This window comes from Erpetoichthys calabaricus, chromosome 4, assembly GCF_900747795.2.
Source record: "Erpetoichthys calabaricus chromosome 4, fErpCal1.3, whole genome shotgun sequence".
Lineage (NCBI taxonomy): Eukaryota > Metazoa > Chordata > Cladistia > Polypteriformes > Polypteridae > Erpetoichthys > Erpetoichthys calabaricus.
Genome location: NC_041397.2, coordinates 252,767,874 through 252,789,789, shown reverse-complemented (window position 1 = coordinate 252,789,789; position 21,916 = coordinate 252,767,874). Strand labels below are relative to the sequence as shown.

Below are 21,916 nucleotides of genomic sequence, written 5' to 3'. Positions count from 1 at the left end.
ACAGACTCCACTGTAGAAAACCAGGAGGGTGCAGGCAGCTAGTTGGCTGAGGTCTCCAGGACTGCAAAGTTATTTTTGAATTTTGATCACCTCCATGGTCAACTGGCCATAGTGCATCAATTAATTAATGGACAGATATCGTTGGCTTCCATTGATGGTTAACCAGTCTCTACCTTGTTCACTGTGTGTTTTAACAAATCTGTAGGTATATCTATATCAGTTCTGTATTTAATAATTAGTATAATCTATAGTTGTATTTTAACTCAGAACTGTTCACAGCACTCTGCACCTGCACTCACTGAAGAGTGCCATACAAAATTTTTTAATAATTTGAAAACACCAATTTTAATTTATTAGTCATATACAATTTACACATACGGTAAGAGGAAATTAAACATGTTAGGTGATTTCTGACATATTATCAATTTACTGAGAAAAATACTGTTACTTAGGGAGGCAAAAAAAAAAAAACAACCATATTACCTGTCCGTGATCCACTCTGGACGAACCACCTTCTCTCCCTTGAGTTCTTTGATTTTGCTATTAGGCAGATTTGAGGCAATAATATGTGTGGTTTTGGACCTTGAATAATACATGTGGTATTGCCCTCCATGGACCATCATTAACTTTCGCAGTTCATCTGCTGTTGGGTCTGAAATGCAAGAGTACACATTAGGCTGACTGGTCATTACACAAGTCTAAAAACAAAGAAGAAATGCAACCTTTACATAATGAATTTTTAAACACTTTGAGCTCAGATAAATGTTGGCTGTTTCAGTAGGATTATTCTGATATCCTCTTGGTTGCAACATACAAGACTGATGAGAAGATAAGGAGAAAACTGGTGAGGGAAGCCACCAAGAAGCATGCAGCAACATTAAAGGAGCAGCAGGATTTCCTAGCAAGTACTCATTGTTCCCTGCATGTGACAACAATCAGTGATATTATTCATATGTCTTGGTTGTAGGGCAGAGTAGCAAGACAAAAGCTTTTTCTCACAAAGAAAAACATCCAATCCTGGCTAGACTTTGCAAAAAGGTATACAGAGTCTCCCACAACCATGTGGAAACATGTATTACGGTCTGATGAGACCAAGGTTGAACTGTTCGGTGCAAAACTAACACAGCACATCATCAGAAGAACACCATACCCATAGTGCAGCATGGTGAAGGCAGTATTATGCTTTGGGCCCGATTTCTTTGGAACAGGTTTTAGTCACAGTGGATGGAAACATGGTTATCTCCAAGTATCAGTTTGTCACAAAACCATAAAGCCAGCCATTTCAAATGGTGGCCCAGAAGCAACTGCCGGTTGGCCCAACCTGTGGTCCCACCAGAATTGCAGAGAAAAACACATTTTGCGAGACTTCAGAAATTCCTACATAAATTCCTATAGTAGTACAGACTTTGAATGCAACACTTTGCATAGTCAAGCAACATTCAAGCTACAATGCAGCACATTGTTGTTTTGTGTCTAGAAGTGGTGGTGGTAGTAGTCTATGATACAGTGATTTTTTTTTTTTGGTGACGTTACACAACCTTGACTGCAACAGCTGGTAGTGGCATCAACCACATATTAAATGATTCTATAATTAATTGTGTGCTTAGTTGTATTCCAATTTCATCAAGTGAGTGAGAATGTGGGTTTTTCACAAATTGTCTAATTATTACTTCAAAGACAGCCCTGTTACTGACAAGCATTGTCTCCTCACTTCTCTTCATATGGTTAGTTGGCCCTTCACTCAAATGCTTCAATCCAGCGAGGATGACGATCAGCGATTGACACTCAAAGCAAAGAACGAATTAGGAAGACTGCATGAAAACTGATGGAAAAAATACAAAAAGTTTGGAATTTTCTTTAAAACTCTTACTATTTAAGCAGTGATTTCTTTGAGGGACACATCATTTTTTTGTAGAATATAGAGCTTGTTATTAACCTTTGGTTGATATTCTTCAATATCGGAAGTTCTGTGTTTGTAATTTTAAACTATCAAGCACCATGTTATGCAGTACGATACACCTATACAGGTGGCGCAATGCTAGCACTGCTGCCTCGCAGCAAGGAAATCATGGGTTTGCGTCCTGGGTCCTCTCTGCTTGAGTAGTAAGTAAAGCACAATATAAATGTAAAGAATTATTATTATTATACCTGATGCTTTGTCAATTTCAAATTTTAAGCATTATGTTTTTTCACCAAATAAACAAAACATGTTGCGCTAGGACTCTTGGTCTCTATATACCTTCGCAATACCTCAAACTTGATCTAAATGCAATGTTTATGTACTGAATACAGTATTTAAAACATGTATTAATGAAATCTCTTTTAAATTAACAAAGAACATATTGTACTAGCTAGCCTTAGGTCAGGAAAGAGTTAAAACCATTAAAGGCTTGTGCCCATTTTTTTTTCTTTTCCTAATGGATGGAAATTCACTATTTTCTACCAGCCCTAAGTCAGGAATGTGAGAAGTGATTTAGTAGAGAAAGAAAGGTGATTAGGTGAAGATCACTCTTAGGTGTGGGTGGTAACTATGTTTTTACAACAGAGAAATAATGATTGCAAAGTAAGGGGGCAGAAAAGCAATTATTTCTGATAATGAATGAGAAAATATTTGTGGTATGGATACATTTTAGGAATAAAGGATTTGTGTTTTTGGTAGTCACATGATGATCAAAAATGTTCAAGTGCAAAAGAGATACTGATAAGAATTGTAATAAATGTAAGACTTGCCCAATGAAGGGCGCTCACTTCATTGAACTGAGATGGCTGTGTGCATCTTTGTAATAAAATCTATTCTACTTACCCCACCTCGAAACTCAAGAGTGTTTGCTTTGAAGAGGGAGCAAGTCCATTCTCCACAACAACTGCCACTTTTTGTTTACAAAAAGGACACAAGTCACACATGTGGTGATTTAAAACAAGCCTATGTTCCGTCAGTGTGCAATAGACGTTGTATTCATGTGTGTTAGTTACTGTTATCACTTGTTATGAGTTTGCGCACTGATAACTTTGACAGTTATTTTTAATTCTGTTAAATGCACTTTGTGATGTGCCTAGGTCATATTTGACCAAAATACTTATTTTATTTCAAAAAGGAGACAAATGTTATTGCTCATATTGTGTGTGCACTTGTTGTTTTTATGCACTGTGAGATGTACCTACATCTAACATGAACAAAATGTCATATTTTTTATTTCAAAAGTATTGCTACTACCTCAGATTTTGTTTGGTTTAAGCTTTATTTATTGGTTTTAATGTACATTTTGATGTGTCTGTGTCAGCTGTGAGTAAATTTAGAAAGGAAACAATTAATTAACATTACTTATTTTTCAATACAGTAATCCCTCCTCCATCGCGGGGGTTGCGTTCCAGAGCCACCCGCGAAATAGGAAAATCCGCGAAGTAGAAACCATATGTTTATATGGTTATTTTTAGAATGTCATGCTTGGGTCACAGATTTGCGCAGAAACACAGGAGGTTGTAGAGAGACAGGAACGTTATTCAAACACTGCAAACAAACATTTGTCTCTTTTTCAAAAGTTTAAACTGTGCTCCATGACAAGACAGAGATGACAGTTCTGTCTCACAATTAAAAGAATGCAAACATATCTTCCTTTTCAAAGGAGTGCAAAGCAAGCAGTCAAAAAAAAAATCAATAGGGCTTTTTGGCTTTTAAGTATGCGAAGCACCTCCGGTACAAAGCTGTTGAAGGCGGCAGCTCGCACCCCCTCTGTCAGGAGCAGGAAGAGAGAGGAAGAGAGAGAGAGAGAGAGATAGAGAGAGATAGAGAGACAGATAAAAAAAATCAATACGTGCCCTTTGAGCTTTTAAGTATGCGAAGCTCCGTGCAGCATGTCCTTTCAGGAAGCAGCTGCACACAGCCCCCCTGCTCACACCCCCCTACGTCAGCGCAAGAGAGAGAGAGAGAGAGAAAGTAAGCTGGATAGCTTCTCAGCCATCTGCCAATAGCGTCCCTTGTATGAAATCAACTGGGCAAACCAACTGAGGAAGCATGCACCAGAAATTAAAAGACCTATTGTCCGCAGAAACCCGCGAAGCAGCGAAAAATCCGCGATATATATTTAAATATGCTTACATATAAAATCCGCGATGGAGTGAAGCCGCGAAAGGCGAAGCGCGATATAGCGAGGGATCACTGTACATTCATTTGTGTTGGCTTAACATTTGTAATTATCTACTGCTTATCGGTCACTGAAAATGTCTGGCCCAGCTAAATTTCTTGGTTTGAAAATCTGGCCCAACTGAATTTGTAATTGATAGCCCTTCCTTAAAGCACTTGCAGGAAAGCTGAAGATGAAAAGGAACTTCACCTTTCAGCATGGCAATGACCCAAAACATACATCAAAATCAACAAAGCAATGGTTTTATCAAAGGAAGCTCAATGTTCTGGAATGACCCAGGCATAGCCCAGACCTTAATCCAATTGAAAATCTGTGGGGTGACCTGAAGAAAGCTGTGCATAGGAGATGCACTCATAATCTGATAGATGTGCAAATGTTTTGCAAGGAGGAGTGGTCAAAAATCGCCAAGTCCAGATGTGCCTAAATGATAGACTCTTACCTAAAAAGACTGAGTGCTATAATTAAATCACTCTTTAGAATTAATACATTTCAAAAAGAATTGAAACATACAGAGATGAAAATGTATTGATATATGTACCAAGTACAAAAGAAAAATGGAAGAAGTACTATTAAAAACAGTAAATATTTCAAATTATGAAATTAGTTACAATTAAAATACAAGGGTCCTACAACTCCTGTCAGTAATTCCAGCATTACAAATTTCTGAACTTTATAAATACTTACTTAAATGCTTTCTGATTTATAAGAATCATGATAAAACTGTAATGAATAATATTACTGATATGCAAATATTATTTTTGTAAACCACTAAGTCTACTGAATTTAGCTGCATCTAAAATACCAAAATAAATCAAATTAAAATTTATATTAATTTTATACTTCAGAAGGTGGCCAGAAGTTGCAACCTGTTACCTCATATCTCAGTACATTCATTTAGGTAGCACAAAGTAGAGTGTGTGATTGTGCAAAGAAACTGAAAATTAACTGAACTATCAACTGGCCGTAATCACATTAATTATGAAAAAATATACTTAGACTGACTTTCATAGCCTCAAATTGTGCTGCTGAGCAGATTCAAAGATTTTTCTCCTTCAGCTGGAATGCTGAAAAGATCTAAGCAGCCAAAGCTGGGCTTCATAGCCATTACTCAAAATTGAATTATTAGTTTTGCTTATTATTTTAACTGTGAGAAACCAACTAAATCTATTCAAACGGTACCATTCAAGCAAACTGTTATTTTAATTATCTAGGTTATTTAGGGTGCCACAGTAGTAACACTGTAGTTAGCAACGTGGCATCACAGCTCCAGGTCTGTTTGACTACTAAACTGCAGAATGTTTGTGTGAAATCTATTCAGTATCCCTGCTTTGTTTGTTTGTTTTTTAATAGGAAATATGGTTGCTTTTCTTACCCCAAAAGATTGTATGAGAAGTCAATGTCAATTTATTTATATAGCACATTTAAAACAACATAGTAATGCTGTGGCCAAAGTGCTTTACAATAATAGAATAAAGGAAAAACAAAACAAATTAACATAAAACATAAATAGAAATAAAATATATGAACATAAAATAAAATACATAACAAATAGAAGTAATGTTATATACATAATAAATAGAAGTAATGTTATATAATCACAAAGAGGAAACCATCAGTATTACTGAAGGTCACGGAATGCAAGTGAATAGAAATGAGACTTTAATCTTGTTTTGAACAGTTCAACTGTAGACGACTCCTTTATATGATGAGGTAAAGAGTTCCACAGACGAGGCGCAGCAGCTGCAAAAGCCCTGTCCCCCTTGGTTTTACACTTGGTAAGAGGGACAACCAGAGACAACTGACCAGAAGATCTAAGCACTCTAGATGGCTGATATAAAACACACAGTTCAGATAAATAGGCAGGAGCAAGCCCATGTAAAGATTTAAAAACTAGCATCAAGATTTGAAAATCAATTTGAAAACTGACAGGCAGACAGTGTAAAGAAGCTAAAATAGGAGAAACAGAGTCATGAGAAGTGAGCTGCCAATTAAAAATTGTTGTAGTATGAGCAAGTGTGGATTTGTACGAGTGTACACTAAGATGGAATGGTATAAAAGATTAAACAAATAAATCTAAATGCTGTACAGGACAACTAATCAATGACAAGTACAATCATTTCTGCTCTCAGGTACATTATTTTTTATTCAGTTAAATGTTTATTCAGCTTATTGTAATTTCTATGCCATAAAAATGTAATTCGGTCAAGATGGTGGAACATTTACTTCCAAACATGGGAATTATGTCAAACGACTGGCAAATACAGTACCCAAAATCTGACAGTCTGTTCCTTTTGCCTGCACTTTTTTTTGTCTATCTTGGAGGTTCCAAGGTGTTTGACTTCAAGGTGTTTACAGTTCCAGAGCATGATGGACGTTGTTGCTTTACAAATTCCAAATACAAGGTTGCTGCATTGGCAGGACACATTTACTGTTTTTTTTCCTTTGTTATTAGATGGTTTGAAAAGCTCAGATACTGCTCTTTGCAGCAGGACAAACTTTACACACAACAACTGAATGAAAGTGATGTACATCAATGCTGTTGATGGCAACAACACCCTGTGCCAGTCACAACAGTTGTGGTTCAAAGAGTGATGGTGGAATACACATTGGATTAGCAATAATACACACATATTGGATTAGCAATAATATAAAAGCACAAAACTACTTGAAATAGGTCAAAAGCAAAACTTTTAGTTTGGTATTGATCAAGATGGAATTATTATGAGTTTGTATAAAAGGGTTAATAAATGTCAGAAACTTGTTTAAGGATATCAGGAAACCAGACAGAGATATCAAGTGGACAACAAAGAACAAGAAGGTTCTGGGTGATGGTACAAGACGTTGGGTGACTATCATGTACCCAGCAAGACTTGACAGATGTCAAACATACAGGAACTCGAGAAGTATTGAAAAGTATGGTAAGGACTAAGAATATAGTGAAATGAGACTTTTATTTAGATATGGTATTTGGGAATGTAAAATAATGAAATAATCAGATGATGGGCATGTAAATGTCAGGGGATGCATTAATTCAGCACTGTTCTGTAAATTCAGCTCTTTATAAATACAGAACTCTGCTCTTATTCTTTGACCATAAGCTGACAACCTCTGCCCAAGGAACTGTCCCTTAGTAGACTGCTGTAACAGGAATGCCTCAACCATTTGCTGAAGAGAAAATAAAAGACACAATGAACTCTTTACTGGTTCCTGACTCAAAGAGGCCCTAGTTGAGGACAATTTTCTTTCTTTAATATATTTCCAATTTAATTTCTATCTCACCTCACATTTGAGAACTCAACAAATGCTGAATCCCAGACATTCTGGAACACCACAACTTCTGAGGTGCTTAACCCTAGGACATTTAAAATTTAGTCTCCTGTACCCTTCCACCCTCCAGACTTCTTGGCAATCACTAAGAACACCTGGATAAAACAACAGCTACAATACCTCAGATAACAAAGACAGAGAGAGAAAGACTGCTACAGTAACATGCCCTGAAATTCCATCTGGACCCAATGCCTCACAGATATTACCTTGTTTAAAAACCTTCCTTATCTTAAAACGAATGAAATTTGACAAATGAGAGGATAGCATTCAGTTCACCAAGCCCGTTTCTTTAGCTAATAGCTAAGCTGTTCCAATATATCAACAAGATATTTCTTAAAGGATGCCAAGGTTTGTGCTACAACTACATGTCTCGGTAGTTTGTTCCAGAGTCCCACAGCTCTTTGAGTAAAGAAGTGCTTCTTGGTTTCAGTTTTAAATGCACTTCCCCTTACTTTCCACTGATGTCCTCGAGTATATGATTCGGACAAGAGTGATTTCTGAAGTCTTAAGTTCACTGGGATGTCATGTGTTGGAGTACTGAATATATAGTAACTAGCTGTGTGTGGTCTTTGGGACAAAAAACAATCCGAAGTCTCCCTAGCAGTTTTACTACAATTGTGAACGTCCGGAGGCGTTAGCTAAGTGGGCTGGGCCATGTCGTATCTTGTCCGAGACGGACATGTAGTCGAGTGCAGGTATGGCAAAAATTGAGCAGCACAGGATGGAACCTGTCTCAGGCAAACATACATTCACACAACTAGCTACCATACAATGTGTATGCACCACAGAGCTAAGTTTGTCTGTTAGGGTTGGATGAGAAGTGAGGTACATGCAAGCGCTGAAAACATTTTAAAGTGCATGCATGTGCCATCTCATCAAGTGCAAGTAACACCTGTATAAGCTTCTACATCTTCCATAGAATTCACATCAACTGCAGTGACTGTGACTGAGTGTGAGCAGAACGGACTGCTCCATACACATGCACACACACATCTTTCGTAGTGAGAACTGAGGTGCATGTAAGCACCCAAAAAAATTTAAAACTACATGCATGCCCCATCTAGTGGCTGTAGTTAAGCGTGAGCTGGGCGGACTGCTACTCTCACACACACACGTGCGCGCACACACACACACACACATACACACACATGTCCTTCATTTATATATGCCTGATGTTCTCCTAAACATTCCTAGAAAATAGGCTGACTGGTGACTTTAAATTGCTAAATTGTATCCCTCAACAAACTTGTATCATTGATCTCTCTGTGTTAATTCCACAGGTGCAAGCTAGCCCATTTTTAGAAAAGGAATACATTGAAAGTCATACATTGATTGACTAATTTACAAAAGAATTATGAAAGTGATACTCTTCCTTGCTCAAATGAACTGGTTTTGCAGAATAGCACTATTATATTGTTCAGTTGATAATTAGAGACACGACACAAAAATGCATAAAATTGAAATGTTTTTATCATTAAACAGATTTCTGGCAGGTTCTTGCGGTTTTCTGTTCTGTAAGTGAAAGTACAGCTTCCGTTTTCATTGTTCTTTAGCAAATGACTACTACGTTACTGCAGAAAATAGCAATGCATAAAACATACTAAATACTGTATATTAAAAATGATGACATTTTATGCGCTAAGATCTCTTTAAGCTAATTCATCATGATAGACACTATATAAAACAGACATTTTACTGATAACACTACACTTCGAAAATAAACAAAGTGGATATATGACGTTGTATGCATAATTCTGGCCATTTGCTCCAAAGCAGAGCTGCATGGAAACTGAGTAGATCTCCATTTAAATCACTAAAGAAATAAGCAGATTCAGAAAATACATTAATAAATTAACCATTCTTGAACTGCAAATAAGGAAAAAAATATTACATTTGCTGGTTTAGTTAGAAGGAAAACTGATACAAAACATACCCAAGTTTTGCATACTCAAGATTCTGTGAAATATAAAAAATGATCCTTTATGGTAAACTGAAAATAAATTACAAATTTGGAAATTGTTCTGCACAACCACAATTGTGACGTACATTAATTGGTCTCAGAAACGTGTTGTTAACTAAGGCTGTAATAAAAATGTTAAAAAAGTTCCCTCCAGATATATGTCTAATAATGTCTAATGGGCATAAGAAAAATGTGAAACAAAAGCATTAAAATGTACAATTCACAAACTCACTATGAAATTGGTTGCAATAAAAACCTGTAGCCATGTAGTGTACCTCAGGACAGATTAGAAAACCACTACTGTACATTAATAAATAAGGAAAATGACACACACATCACTGTAAAAAAGCAAACTAAACTAACATTTGCCATAAAAACAAAAATGAATAGTCACTTAAACATACAGATGTGGACAAATTTGTTGGTACTCAATTATCTCTGAAATAACTTGAAACTGACAAAAGTAACTGGCACCCATCATTATACAGTCATGGCCGAAATTATTGGCACCCCTGGAATTTTCCCAGAAAATGCACCATTTCTCCCAGAAAATTGTTGCAATTACAAATGTTCTGGTATACACATGTTTATTTCCTTTATGTGCATTGGAACAACACAAAAAAACAGAGAAAAAAAGCCAAATCTGATATTATGTCACACAGAACTCCAAAAATGGGCCGGACAAAATTATTGGCACCTTTTCAAAATTGTGGGTAAATCGTTTTATTTCAAGCATATGATGCTCGTTTGAACTCACCTGTGGCAAGAAACAGGTGCTAGCAATACAGCAATCACACCTGAAGCCAGTTAAAATGGAGAAAAGTTGACTCAACCCTTCTGTTGTGTGTCTGAGTGTGCCACACTAAGCATGGAGAACAGAAAGAAGAGCAGAGAATTGTCTGAGGACTTGAGAACAAAAATTGTGGAAAAATATCAAAAATGTCAAGGCTACAAGTACATCTCCAGAGATCTTCATGTTCCTTTGTCCACTGTGCACAACATAATCAAGAAGTTCACAACACATGGCACTGTAGTAAATCTCCCTGGACGTGGACGGAAGAGAAAAATTGATAAAAGACTGCAACGAAGGATAGTCCGAATGGTGGATAAACAACCCCAATCAACTTCAAAACATATTCAAGCTGTTCTGCAGACTCAGGGTGCATCAGTGTCAGCTCGAACTACCCGTCGACATCTGAACAAAATGAAACACTATGGCAGGAGAGCCAGTGGCAGGAGAGCCAAGAGGACCCCATTGCTGACACAGAAACATAAAAAAGCCAGACTGGAGTTTGCCAAAATGTACTTGAGGAAGCCAAAATCCTTCTGGGCGAACGTCTTGCGAACTGATGAGACCAAGGTAGAGCTTTTTGGTAAAACTCATCATTCTACTGTTTACAGAAAACGGAATGAGGCCTACGAAGAAAAGAACACAGTACCTACAGTCAAACATGGTGGAGGTTCTAAGATGTTTTGGGGATGTTTTGCTGCCTCTGGCACTGGATGCCTTGACTGTGTAGAAGGCATCATGAAATCTGAAGACTACCAAAAGATATTGGGGCACAATGTAGGGCCCAGTGTCAGAAAGCTGGGTCTGCGTCAGAGGTCATGGGTGTTCCAGCAGGACAATGACCCCAAACATATCTCTAAAAGCACCCAAAAATGGTTGAAGACAAAGCACTGGAGAGTTCTGAAGTGACCAGCAATGAGTCCGGATCTAAATCCGATTGAACACTTATGGAGAGATCTCAAAATTGCTGTTGGAAGAAGGCGCCCTTCAAATCTGAGAGACCATGAGCAGTTTTCAAAAGATGAGTGGTCGGAAATTCCAGTTGAGAGGTGTAACAAGCTTGTTGATGGTTATAGGAAGCACTTGATTTCAGTTATTTTTTCCAAAGGGCGTGCAACCAAATATTAAGTTGAGGGTGCCAATAATTTTGTCCAGCCCGGTTTTTGAGTTTTGTGTGAAATGATGTCAGATTTGGCTTTTTTTCTCTGTTTTTTTGTGTTGTTCCAACACACATAAAAGAAATAAACATCTGTATACCAAAACATTTGTAATTGCAACAATTTTCTGGGAGAAACTGTGCATTTTCTGGGAAAATTCCAGGGGTGCCGATAATTTCGGCCATGACTGTATATTAAAAAGAAGATTTTGCTTTAGAGCTTTGATTCAACAGAATATTTCAAATATTAACACAATTGAAAATAGCACAGATAAAAATAATGGGTCACGTCACATAATATTTTGTTGCACAACCTTTAGATGCAATCACTGCAAACAAGCCTGTAGTTCTCAATGACACTTCTCCACCTGTCAACAAGCACTTTGGCCCATTTCCTGAGCGAACAGCTGTGTCAGGTTTGAAAGGTGCCTTCTTCAGACTGCATGTTTCAATTCTTTCCATAGATGTTCGATAGGATTCTAACTGTTAAGCTCATTATTAACATACTCAGACTGAATTATTGTTTTTGTCCCCCTTTACAACAATATATCTTCCTTGTTTGGAAAGCATGGATGTTGTTAGTTTTGTTGATGTTTTGTTGTTTTGCATCTATGTAAGTAAAATATTTCACATTCAAACTGATGTGCTTATTGAAGACTAACACTGGTAGCAGAAGATGGCTGGGAATTACAAAATACCTCCTTTCCTTGATGAATAAAATCATATGAAAACTGGAAAAATAAACTTGAAATTTGTGAAGTGAATGACTTGGAAAAGAAAAAGCAAGCACTGGCTGTGGCACTTTCGCTTAGGGGCAGAGCAAGAGATATGGTGCTAGAAATACCAGCATAGGACTTAGACACTGGTATGGATAACTTAATCCAAATACTCGATGGGGTATTTCTGAAGGAGGAAAAAGGCCCCTCATGAGGCATACTCATCCTTTGATAACTGCAGAGTTTGAACAACACTACAATGGTATGCAGAAATATGATAGTACTTGCTGCTTAGTTCTGGTAATAATGACATAGAATGTGTATCTATTTAACAGCAAACTGTGAATAGTTGTGAAACATGCTTGAAATATAGCAAGTCTAGGCCTAAGCCAACTGTGGACTTACCAGAGGCCTCAAGGTATAATGAGACTGTTGCCATGGACCTACATGAACTTGAACCAAATGGGTGGTATGGGTGAAGCATTTTATGCAGTCAAGGGTAAGTATTCATAGCCTACCACAAAAAATATCTAGTGACAATAAAATAGAATTTAACAACAAAGAAATGAGAGACATGGCTGAAAATTTTAAAATAGAAATAAAGTCAACAGCAGAATACAGCCCATGGAGTAATGGGCTTTTAGAAAGACACAACCAAACACTGACAGAAATCCTTTAGAAGGTTAAATAAATTAATGCATATGACAGGTAAATTGCATTAGACTGGACACTCATGACAAAGAATACTATACACAATGCATGTGGCTATAGTCCATATCAACTTGTGCTTCAACCCAACTTTGCCTTCTATACTAACTGACATGCCACCAGCCCCTGAAAGGATCCACAATGAGTGTCTGGGATGGACAACATATTACAGCTTTGAATGCAGCTCATAAAGCATTTGCAGAAGCTGAATATTCCAATAGGATACACAGAATTCTTGGAAAACAGCTGCACTCCATAGATGAAAAGTACAAGACTGGAAACAAAACATACTATACATGAGTTGACTGTGCAGAAGTTGGGGGTTCAAGAAATAGACAGTTTCCCAACAGGGCTGAATTCCACTGAAAATGTCAAAGAAAAGACAGAAAATGATTTGGTTAACAATGACAATGAAAGAGACAATAGTCAATATCAATAGTGACAGAGGAACTGTTAATGAAGAAACTGAGGATGTTCAGCGATTTTCAGTAAACCCGCAGCTTGCACTGAAACCAGGTCAAACTATTAAATACATTGACAGAGACAATGGAGTCCACCATAAAGTGGAAATTCTTGGACAAGCAGCAAAAGCCAGTGGTAAATATGGAAATTGGTACAATTTGTGTTAGAGTCTGATGAGCTTGCTGGGACCACCGGCTCAGCTGATTTGCAAATAATTGATGGTCTTAATATTGAATTAAAGGACAATATGCAGAGCATATTGTGTCTTTTGATATAGCTAAGCAAGAGAAATACTGCAATTGAAAATACAACAAAGTTTGTGATGAAACTCCCAGTCTAGAGCAAAAGTGTGTTTCCACAAGATGGGTATGCACTTTGAAAGAGAAACCACCAGTATAGTGCCTAAAGCCCACAATGTGGCTAGAGGTTTTGAAGAATTTGGTAGGGATGAATTTCCAAAAGATTCCCCAACATGTTCTTCTGAATCACTAAGAGTGCTTCAAGCTGTTATTTGTTATAGGTAATGGAATGTACACTCCATAGATGTTAAATTAGCATTCTTGCAAGGAATAGAACTGTCTTGAGATATTTATTTTCAGCCTCCAATTGAAGCTAAATGTAAGGGAATATTGTAGAAACTAAAAACGTGTTTATGTACTTGCAGATACAGTATGTCACTCTATTTTTACAACAAAGTGACATCACTAATACAACCTGCTGTTTTCTGCTGGATCGAAGAACATGGCAGTGTATGCAGAGTTCTTGCTTCTCATGTTGATGACTTATTTGGGGGGCTCGAAACACTTTGCAGAAACTGTAATTCCTTAATTAAAATCTATGTTTTAAATTGGATGTAATATATTTTTTTTTTATTTTAGAATACATGTGAATGTTTCTGGTGGAGTTATACAATTACAGCAGCAAAGCTACATAAAAAAACCTCTGTCCTGTTCCTATGGACTCTTCAAGAGCCCTGCAATAGGAAGCACCACTTACAAACACAGAAACTGATTTGCTAAAATCAAAAACAGATCAGCATCTATGGATTGCTCAGCAAAGCAGACCAGATATGATGTCTGCAGCCTCACATCTAACGTGAAGTATGCTACAGTACAAAACATTCATGAAACAAACAAAATAGTAAGGAAATTGGAATCAAAACATTTAGGCATGATGACTGTTTAAAACTGGTCCTATTTAGTGATGCTTCTCTTGGGAATTTGGCTGATGGTGGTACCCAAGGTGGACACTTCTTAATATTAATGGGTGAAGGAGAAAAATTCTCACCACTCTTTTGGCAATCTAAAAAGATAAGGATTGTTCAGAGCACTCTTGCAGGAGAAACACTTTTTTTGACAGATACATCCCCAACAATGCAATGTTTCTTGCAACTCTGTTCTAAGAATTATATACTGTAAAGGTAGTGCAGACAGATACATTTTGTCTATTTGTTTCATGTTTCTTCTTTTGGGGGAAGGCAATTTTAAAAATTTTATTTATAAGTACTGCTTTACTTACACACAAGAACATATGACACGACTGTGGGGAAATAAAATTCATCTTTAAAATTATGAACTTGCATTTTACATATAACTTGGGGGTAGGTTTAAGGTGGTATGGCACATGGGCTACTTTTTTTGCATCAATTAGGTCTACAGGTAAATTTAAGACTAAGCCAGCATTATACATTTCAATTCCCCTGGCCAAATTACAAATTTTATTGTCATTGTCAAAAAAAATCTAAAACAATGACATTTTAATGAAAATGTTAATGTAAAGACACAAATTAGATTAGGTAGAACACAAACTTGAAAACGTAAAAAAAAAAATATGTAGGCATCTTTTCAGTTGTAAGGTCTCAGGAGTTTTTAGGTCATTGGTCTGACTTAGCTTGTTAGTTTAGTATGGTAAAGAATTGTCATCAGCTGACAATTCCATAGTCTAATAAATTCTTTGACACTTCAAATACTGTGCAACACTCAACAATCTTAAGCACATCTAAGCAACTGACTGTCTGAAAATTAAACTAATTGATGCCTACAAAACAGGAGAAGGTTATAAAAGGATATCAAAGCAATTCCAGCTAGCAATTTCTATAGTTCAAAATGTTGTTAAGAATCGGTAGTTAAGGGAACCATGGAAGTCAAGAGAAAAATCTGGAAGACCAACAAAACTGACAGATAGAACAGCTCATATAATGAATAGATCAAAGCAAAATCTCCATATGACTTTCTGGCTGGGAAAGCAGTGGTGGTTGACTGCTCTACTATGTAGTTTTACCTACATGAACATGGCCTTCCTGGAAGACCAATCAGAAAAAAAATTTTCTGTGACCTCTTCATAAAACACAAAATCTGTATAAGACAGACAATTTGGAATCAAGTGCTTTGGACAGATAAAGTTAAAACCTAACTGTTCTGCAACCATCACAAAAATGGAGAAACATTTGAAGAAAAGAATACCTTGCCATCTGTTAGGTATGGGGTTATGCTTTGAGATACTGTGGAAGCTACTGACACAGCTCACATCGTGTGAGTGCAGTAAACAATTGATGACACTAAAAATCAACAAAATCTTGGAGAGAATGTCAGGCAGTCAGTCAGAAAACTGAAGCTGAAAAAAAGATGGCTTCTATAATAAGACAATGATCCAACATTCACTTTGAAATCTACTATAAAGTACCTCAATAAACACAAGGTGAAGGTTTTGGAATGGCCCTCGCAGTCCCCAGACTTGATCATCTTTAAAAATCTGTGGGTAGATCTTATATCTACTTAGCATACAAGGCAGCCCAAGAATATCTCACGGCTGGAAGCAATCTGCAAAGAAGAACGGGGAAAAAATTTCCAAAGCAAGAATTCAGGGACTCATAGCTGGCTACAAAAATATGTTTTCAAGCTGTATTTTTTGCCAAAGAGGATTTTATTTAATACTGGCTTAGTAGTGTGACCAAAGTGTCACATTTACACGTATTATTTTTTTACATTTTTAAGTTCATCAAATAAATTTTATATATACAGTGGTGTGAAAAACTATTTGCCCCCTTCCTGATTTCTTATTCTTTTGCATGTTTGTCACACAAAATGTTTCTGATCATCAAACACATTTAACCATTAGTCAAATATAACACAAGTAAACACAAAATGCAGTTTTTAAATGATGGTGTTTATTATTTAGGGAGAAAAAAAATCCAAACCTACATGGCCCTGTGTGAAAAAGTAATTGCCCCCTTGTTAAAAAATAACCTAACTGTGGTGTATCACACCTGAGTTCAATTTCCGTAGCCACCCCCAGGCCTCATTACTGCCACACCTGTTTCAATCAAGAAATCACTTAAATAGGAGCTGCCTGACACAGAGAAGTAGACCAAAAGCACCTCAAAAGATAGACATCATGCCAAGATCCAAAGAAATTCAGGAACAAATGAGAACAGAAGTAATTGAGATCTATCAGTCTGGTAAAGGTTATAAAGCCATTTCTAAAGCTTTGGGACTCCAGCGAACCACAGTGAGAGCCATTATCCACAAATGGCAAAAACATGGAACAGTGGTGAACCTTCCCAGGAGTGGCCGGCCGACCAAAATTACCCCAAGAGCGCAGAGACGACTCATCCGAGAGGTCACAAAAGACCCCAGGACAACGTCTAAAGAACTGCAGGCCTCACTTGCCTCAATTAAGGTCAGTGTTCACGACTCCACCATAAGAAAGAGACTGGGCAAAAACGGCCTGCATGGCAGATTTCCAAGACGCAAACCACTGTTAAGCAAAAAGAACATTAGGGCTCGTCTCAATTTTGCTAAGAAACATCTCAATGATTGCCAAGACTTTTGGGAAAATACCTTGTGGACTGATGAGTCAAAAGTTGAACTTTTTGGAAGGCAAATGTCCCGTTACATCTGGTGTAAAAGGAACACAGCATTTCAGAAAAAGAACATCATACCAACAGTAAAATATGATGGTGGTAGTGTGATGGTCTGGGGTTGTTTTGCTGCTTCAGGACCTGGAAGGCTTGCTGTGATAGATGGAACCATTAATTCTACTGTCTACCAAAAAATCCTGAAGGAGAATGTCCGGCCATCTGTTCATGAACTCAAGCTGAAGAGATCTTGAGTGCTGCAACAGGACAATGACCCAAAACACACCAGCAAATCCACCTCTGAATGGCTGAAGAAAAACAAAATGAAGACTTTGGAGTGGCCTAGTCAAAGTCCTGACCTGAATCCAATTGAGATGCTATGGCATGACCTTAAAAAGGCGGTTCATGCTAGAAAACCCGCAAATAAAGCTGAATTACAACAATTTTGCAAAGATGAGTGGGCCAAAATTCCTCCAGAGCGCTGTAAAAGACTCATTGCAAGTTATCGCAAACGCTTGATTGCAGTTATTGCTGCTAAGGGTGGCCCAACCAGTTATTAGGTTCAGGGGGAAATTACTTTTTCACACAGGGCCATGTAGGTTTGGATTTTTTTTTCTCCCTAAATAATAAAAACCATCATTTAAAAACTGCATTTTGTGTTTACTTGTGTTATATTTGACTAATGGTTAAATGTGTTTGATGATCAGAAACATTTTGTGTGACAAACATGCAAAAGAATAAGAAATCAGGAAGGGGCAAATAGTTTTTCACACCACTGTATGCCATCGTTTTATTTGCAGTTGAAATTATATTTACTCATTTTTCTTCAAATGTTAACAAAAGATGCAATTTAGCCACAGATGTCCAAAACTTTGTATGAAACTCCTGTCTTGTATACAGCCCCCTTTTCGTCTCTGAATTTATGAACATTTTCTCCACGTACTTTGTTTCAAAAACATTCTGTATGAAACATGTCAGGTTAACTAATAATTATAAATTTATTTTATGACAATGTATACATGTCCATTGCCTTCCATAATTTTTGGGACAAAGACAGTTTTCTCTTTGATTTACCCCCTTGCTCCACAGATTAAAATTACAAAACAAACAATTCCGATATGATTAAAATGTTCATTGCAGACTTTAATTTAAGGGTATTTGCATACATTTTGGTTACACTTTTTATACATCCATCCATTATCCAACCCGCTATATCCTAACTACAGGGTCACGGGGGTGTGCTGGAGCCAATACCAGCCAACACAGGGAGCAAGGCAGGAAAGAAACCCCGGGCAGGGCGCACACACACCCACACACTAAGGACAATTTAGAATCGCCAATGCACCTAACCGACATGTCTTTGGACTGTGGGAGGAAACCTGAGTACCTGGAGGAAACCCATGCAGACACAGGGAGAACATGCAAACTCCACGCAGGGAGGACCCAGGAAGCAAACCCAGGACTCCTTACTGCGAGGCAGCAGCGCTACCACTGCACCACCGTGCCGCACCTTTTTATACATGGTCCCTCCAATTCAGGGCACCTTAATGTTCGGAACAATTGGCGTCACAGGTGTTTGTGATTACTCAGGTGTATTTCAATGCATCATTAGTGCAGACATAAGATACCTCGGCTTGCTTCTACCTACAGACTGCAGTTGCCATTGTTCAACATGAAGACAAAAGCTATGTCAATGAAAGTCAAAGAAGCCATTAAGAGTCTAAATAATAAGAATAAAATCATTACAGACATCATTAAAACCTTAGGTCTACCTAAATCGACTGTCTGGAATATAATTAAGAAAGAATGCAGTGGTGAGCTCAGTAATTGAAAAGGAACTGGTAAGCCAAGCAAGCCCTCCACTGCTGATGAAAGAAAATTCCCAACTATGGTAATGAAAAAGCATCAAATGCCTCTCAGAAACAGTCTTCAGGAGGCAGATGTGTATGTGTCAGACACTACTATTTGCAGGAGGCAGATGTGTATGTGTCAGAGACTACTATCTGCAGAAGACTTCATGAACAGAAATACAGAGGCAACACTGCAAGGTGAAAACCACTAGATAGACATAAAAACAGGATGGCCAGATTACAGAATTCTGGAAAAAAGTCTTGTAGATGGACGAGACAAAGGTGAATCTGTATCAGACTGATGGTAAAAGCAAAATGTGGAGACGAAAGGAAAAGTCCAAGATCCAATGTATACTATCTCATCTGTTAAACATGGTGGTGGGGGAGTTATGGCTGCCACAGGTACTGGCACACTTTTCTTCAATGATGATATAAGTGCTGGCAGCATCTAAAAAATTAATTCTGAGGTGTGTAAAAATATCTTATCTGCTCAAGTTCCAGTAAATATCTCCAAACTCACTGGACATGCTTCATCCTACAAAATAATGATCCCAAACATATTGTTAAGACAACACAGCTAAAGCTAAAACATAGAAAATTCTTGAAAGGCAAGCCTGTCATCCAATTTGAATCCTATTTAGCATGCCTTCCATATCCTGAAGAGAAAACTTAATAAGAGGACAAGCCTCCGAAACAAGGAGGTGCTGAAGATGGCTGCATTAGAGGCTTGCCAGGACATCAACAGAGAATATACTCAGCACCTACCTGGTGGTGTCTATGAATCAGACTTCAAGCAGTTATTGCATGGAAAGGACATGCAACATAACAAAGTACTAAATATGACTGCTTTAACACACCTACCATTGCTATATCCCAAATATTATGGCGCCCTGAAATGGGTGGGGGTTGGGTTGGCATGTGTGAAAAATGTCATTTCTACATGGTATGACTGAAATGTATGCAAATAACCTTAAATCTGCACAGGTCTGCAATGTGCACTTTAATCATGTCTGATTTCTTTGATTATAATTTTAAACTGTGAAACGGAAGGGTAAATCAAAGAAAAACAGATTTTTGTCCAAAACATTATGGAGGGTACTGTACATTTCAGAGGCTGGAGTTCTAACCTGAACCTGTTGCAACAAGTATGCGCGCTCTCTCTCTCTCTCCTCTGAATGGGATGAAAGTGCAACTAAAGTGGATAAATGCAGTTTGTTTAATATTAGCTTGAATTGTCAACAATGAAGCAAGCAAAGTGAAGAAATATTGACTTTGAAATAATTTAGTATACAGTAATTACATAAAAAAAAAATTTACATTATTTACTCTAGAACAGCAAGCATAAGAAAAAGACTGATGACCTTAAGTAATTAAGTAGTGCTGCTGCTCTGCAGTAAGTTGACTGTGGAAGATTGTGGGTTCGCTTCCCGGTTCCTCCCTGTGTGGATAGCGCTTTGAGTACTGAGAAAAGTGCTATATAAATGTAATGAATGAATTATTAAGAGAACATATTTTTTGTAGTTTTCACTGTTCATAATTGTTTAACCCACTTAATCCAACTCAGTATCAAGGGGTGATGAAGCTTACCCTTGCAGAATCAGGAAAAAGCCAGGAACCCAGGAACCAACCCTTAACAGTTCATGATAGAAACTATTAAAAATAATAGTTTTTGTGAATTGTGAAAGAAACACTGAAGCATTGTAACTAATGTATTTAACTGAACCTAGTACATTAGTACATAACAGTTCAAGTTAATACATGCACACAAATACACATATAATAGGAGAAAAAATAAAAAAGTAAGCTTTTACACCAGAGCCATTTGCTATCCATTTATGTTCCTGAAAGTGGCATTCTAAACAGTTAACACAAGAAACTGGGCATTATGAAAATGTAGCTATTTGTTGATCAAATTAGCAAGATGTACTGAAAGATCTTGAAAATGAAGAAAAAAATGTAAAAAAAAAAAAAAAAAAAAAAAAGAATTATAATCAGGCAATTTATATTCAAAACAAGACTGAACAACTGGAAATGTTAAGCTACACACAAGAATAAGACTAAAAAGATGGAAAAATAATGTATGGAAAATAATAACAACTGCACATTGACATACAGCTGAAGTCTTTAGCTCTCTCATAAAATCTTAAGACTCGTTTTTTCAGGCTTTGCATAAGACAAGTACAGTATGACAAGAGAAAGAATATACTGTAGCTATTACAATACAGAAAACAATATAGACAGGAATAATTAATGAAAGACAGAAATACACGTATGAAAATGTAACTTTTTAGAGATATTGTCCTTTTTTGTTTTCTTTTACTATATTAAGATAAAATATGGTCAGGTCTTCTTACAGACTACAAAGACACAGCACAAGCAAGGAAATCCACAGCTTTATGATCAATAAATACACTTACTAGTATACCCGTTGACATAAATTGCCACACCACTGAAAATGCTTGAGGAGATGCCCTCGTGCTGTTGCTGTTTCGGTGCATCATGTCTAAACTGCTCCTCCAGCTTACAGACTTTTGCAGCCATATAACCACCCTGAAAACAAGTAGCACAAAATCAGTTGAACAAAAATTACAGTTCTTAACAGGAAATTTGCCAATACCAACTTATAGCAAACAATTACTACACTGCAGAACATTGCTTTTTAGTAACTGTGGGCAAAATGGTAGAGGCTGCAAAAACTACATCAAGTACTACCTATTAAAGGCTATTGTATACAGTGGTGTGAAAAACTATTTGCCCCCTTCCTGATTTCTTATTCTTTTGCATGTTTGTCACACAAAATGTTTCTGATCATCAAACATATTTAACCATTAGTCAAATATAACACAAGTAAACACAAAATGCAGTTTGTAAATGGTGGTGTTTATTATTTAGGGAGAAAAAAAAATCCAAACCTACATGGCCCTGTGTGAAAAAGTAATTGCCCCCTGA

The 21,916-nt window shown here is 37.2% G+C and overlaps 1 protein-coding gene across 1 annotated transcript in view; it reads right to left on the bottom strand.

The window, feature by feature from the left end:
• The window catches only part of rev1 (REV1 DNA directed polymerase), a 225,400-nt gene that overhangs the window by 83,535 nt on the left and 119,949 nt on the right, over window positions 1-21,916 (bottom strand). Inside the window, exons 3-4 of the mRNA XM_028800617.2 lie at window positions 21,385-21,517; window positions 484-652 (exon numbers count right to left, since the gene is read on the bottom strand). Of these exons, the coding sequence (XP_028656450.2) occupies window positions 484-652; window positions 21,385-21,517 (302 nt within the window). The remainder of the gene's footprint in view (window positions 1-483; window positions 653-21,384; window positions 21,518-21,916) is intronic.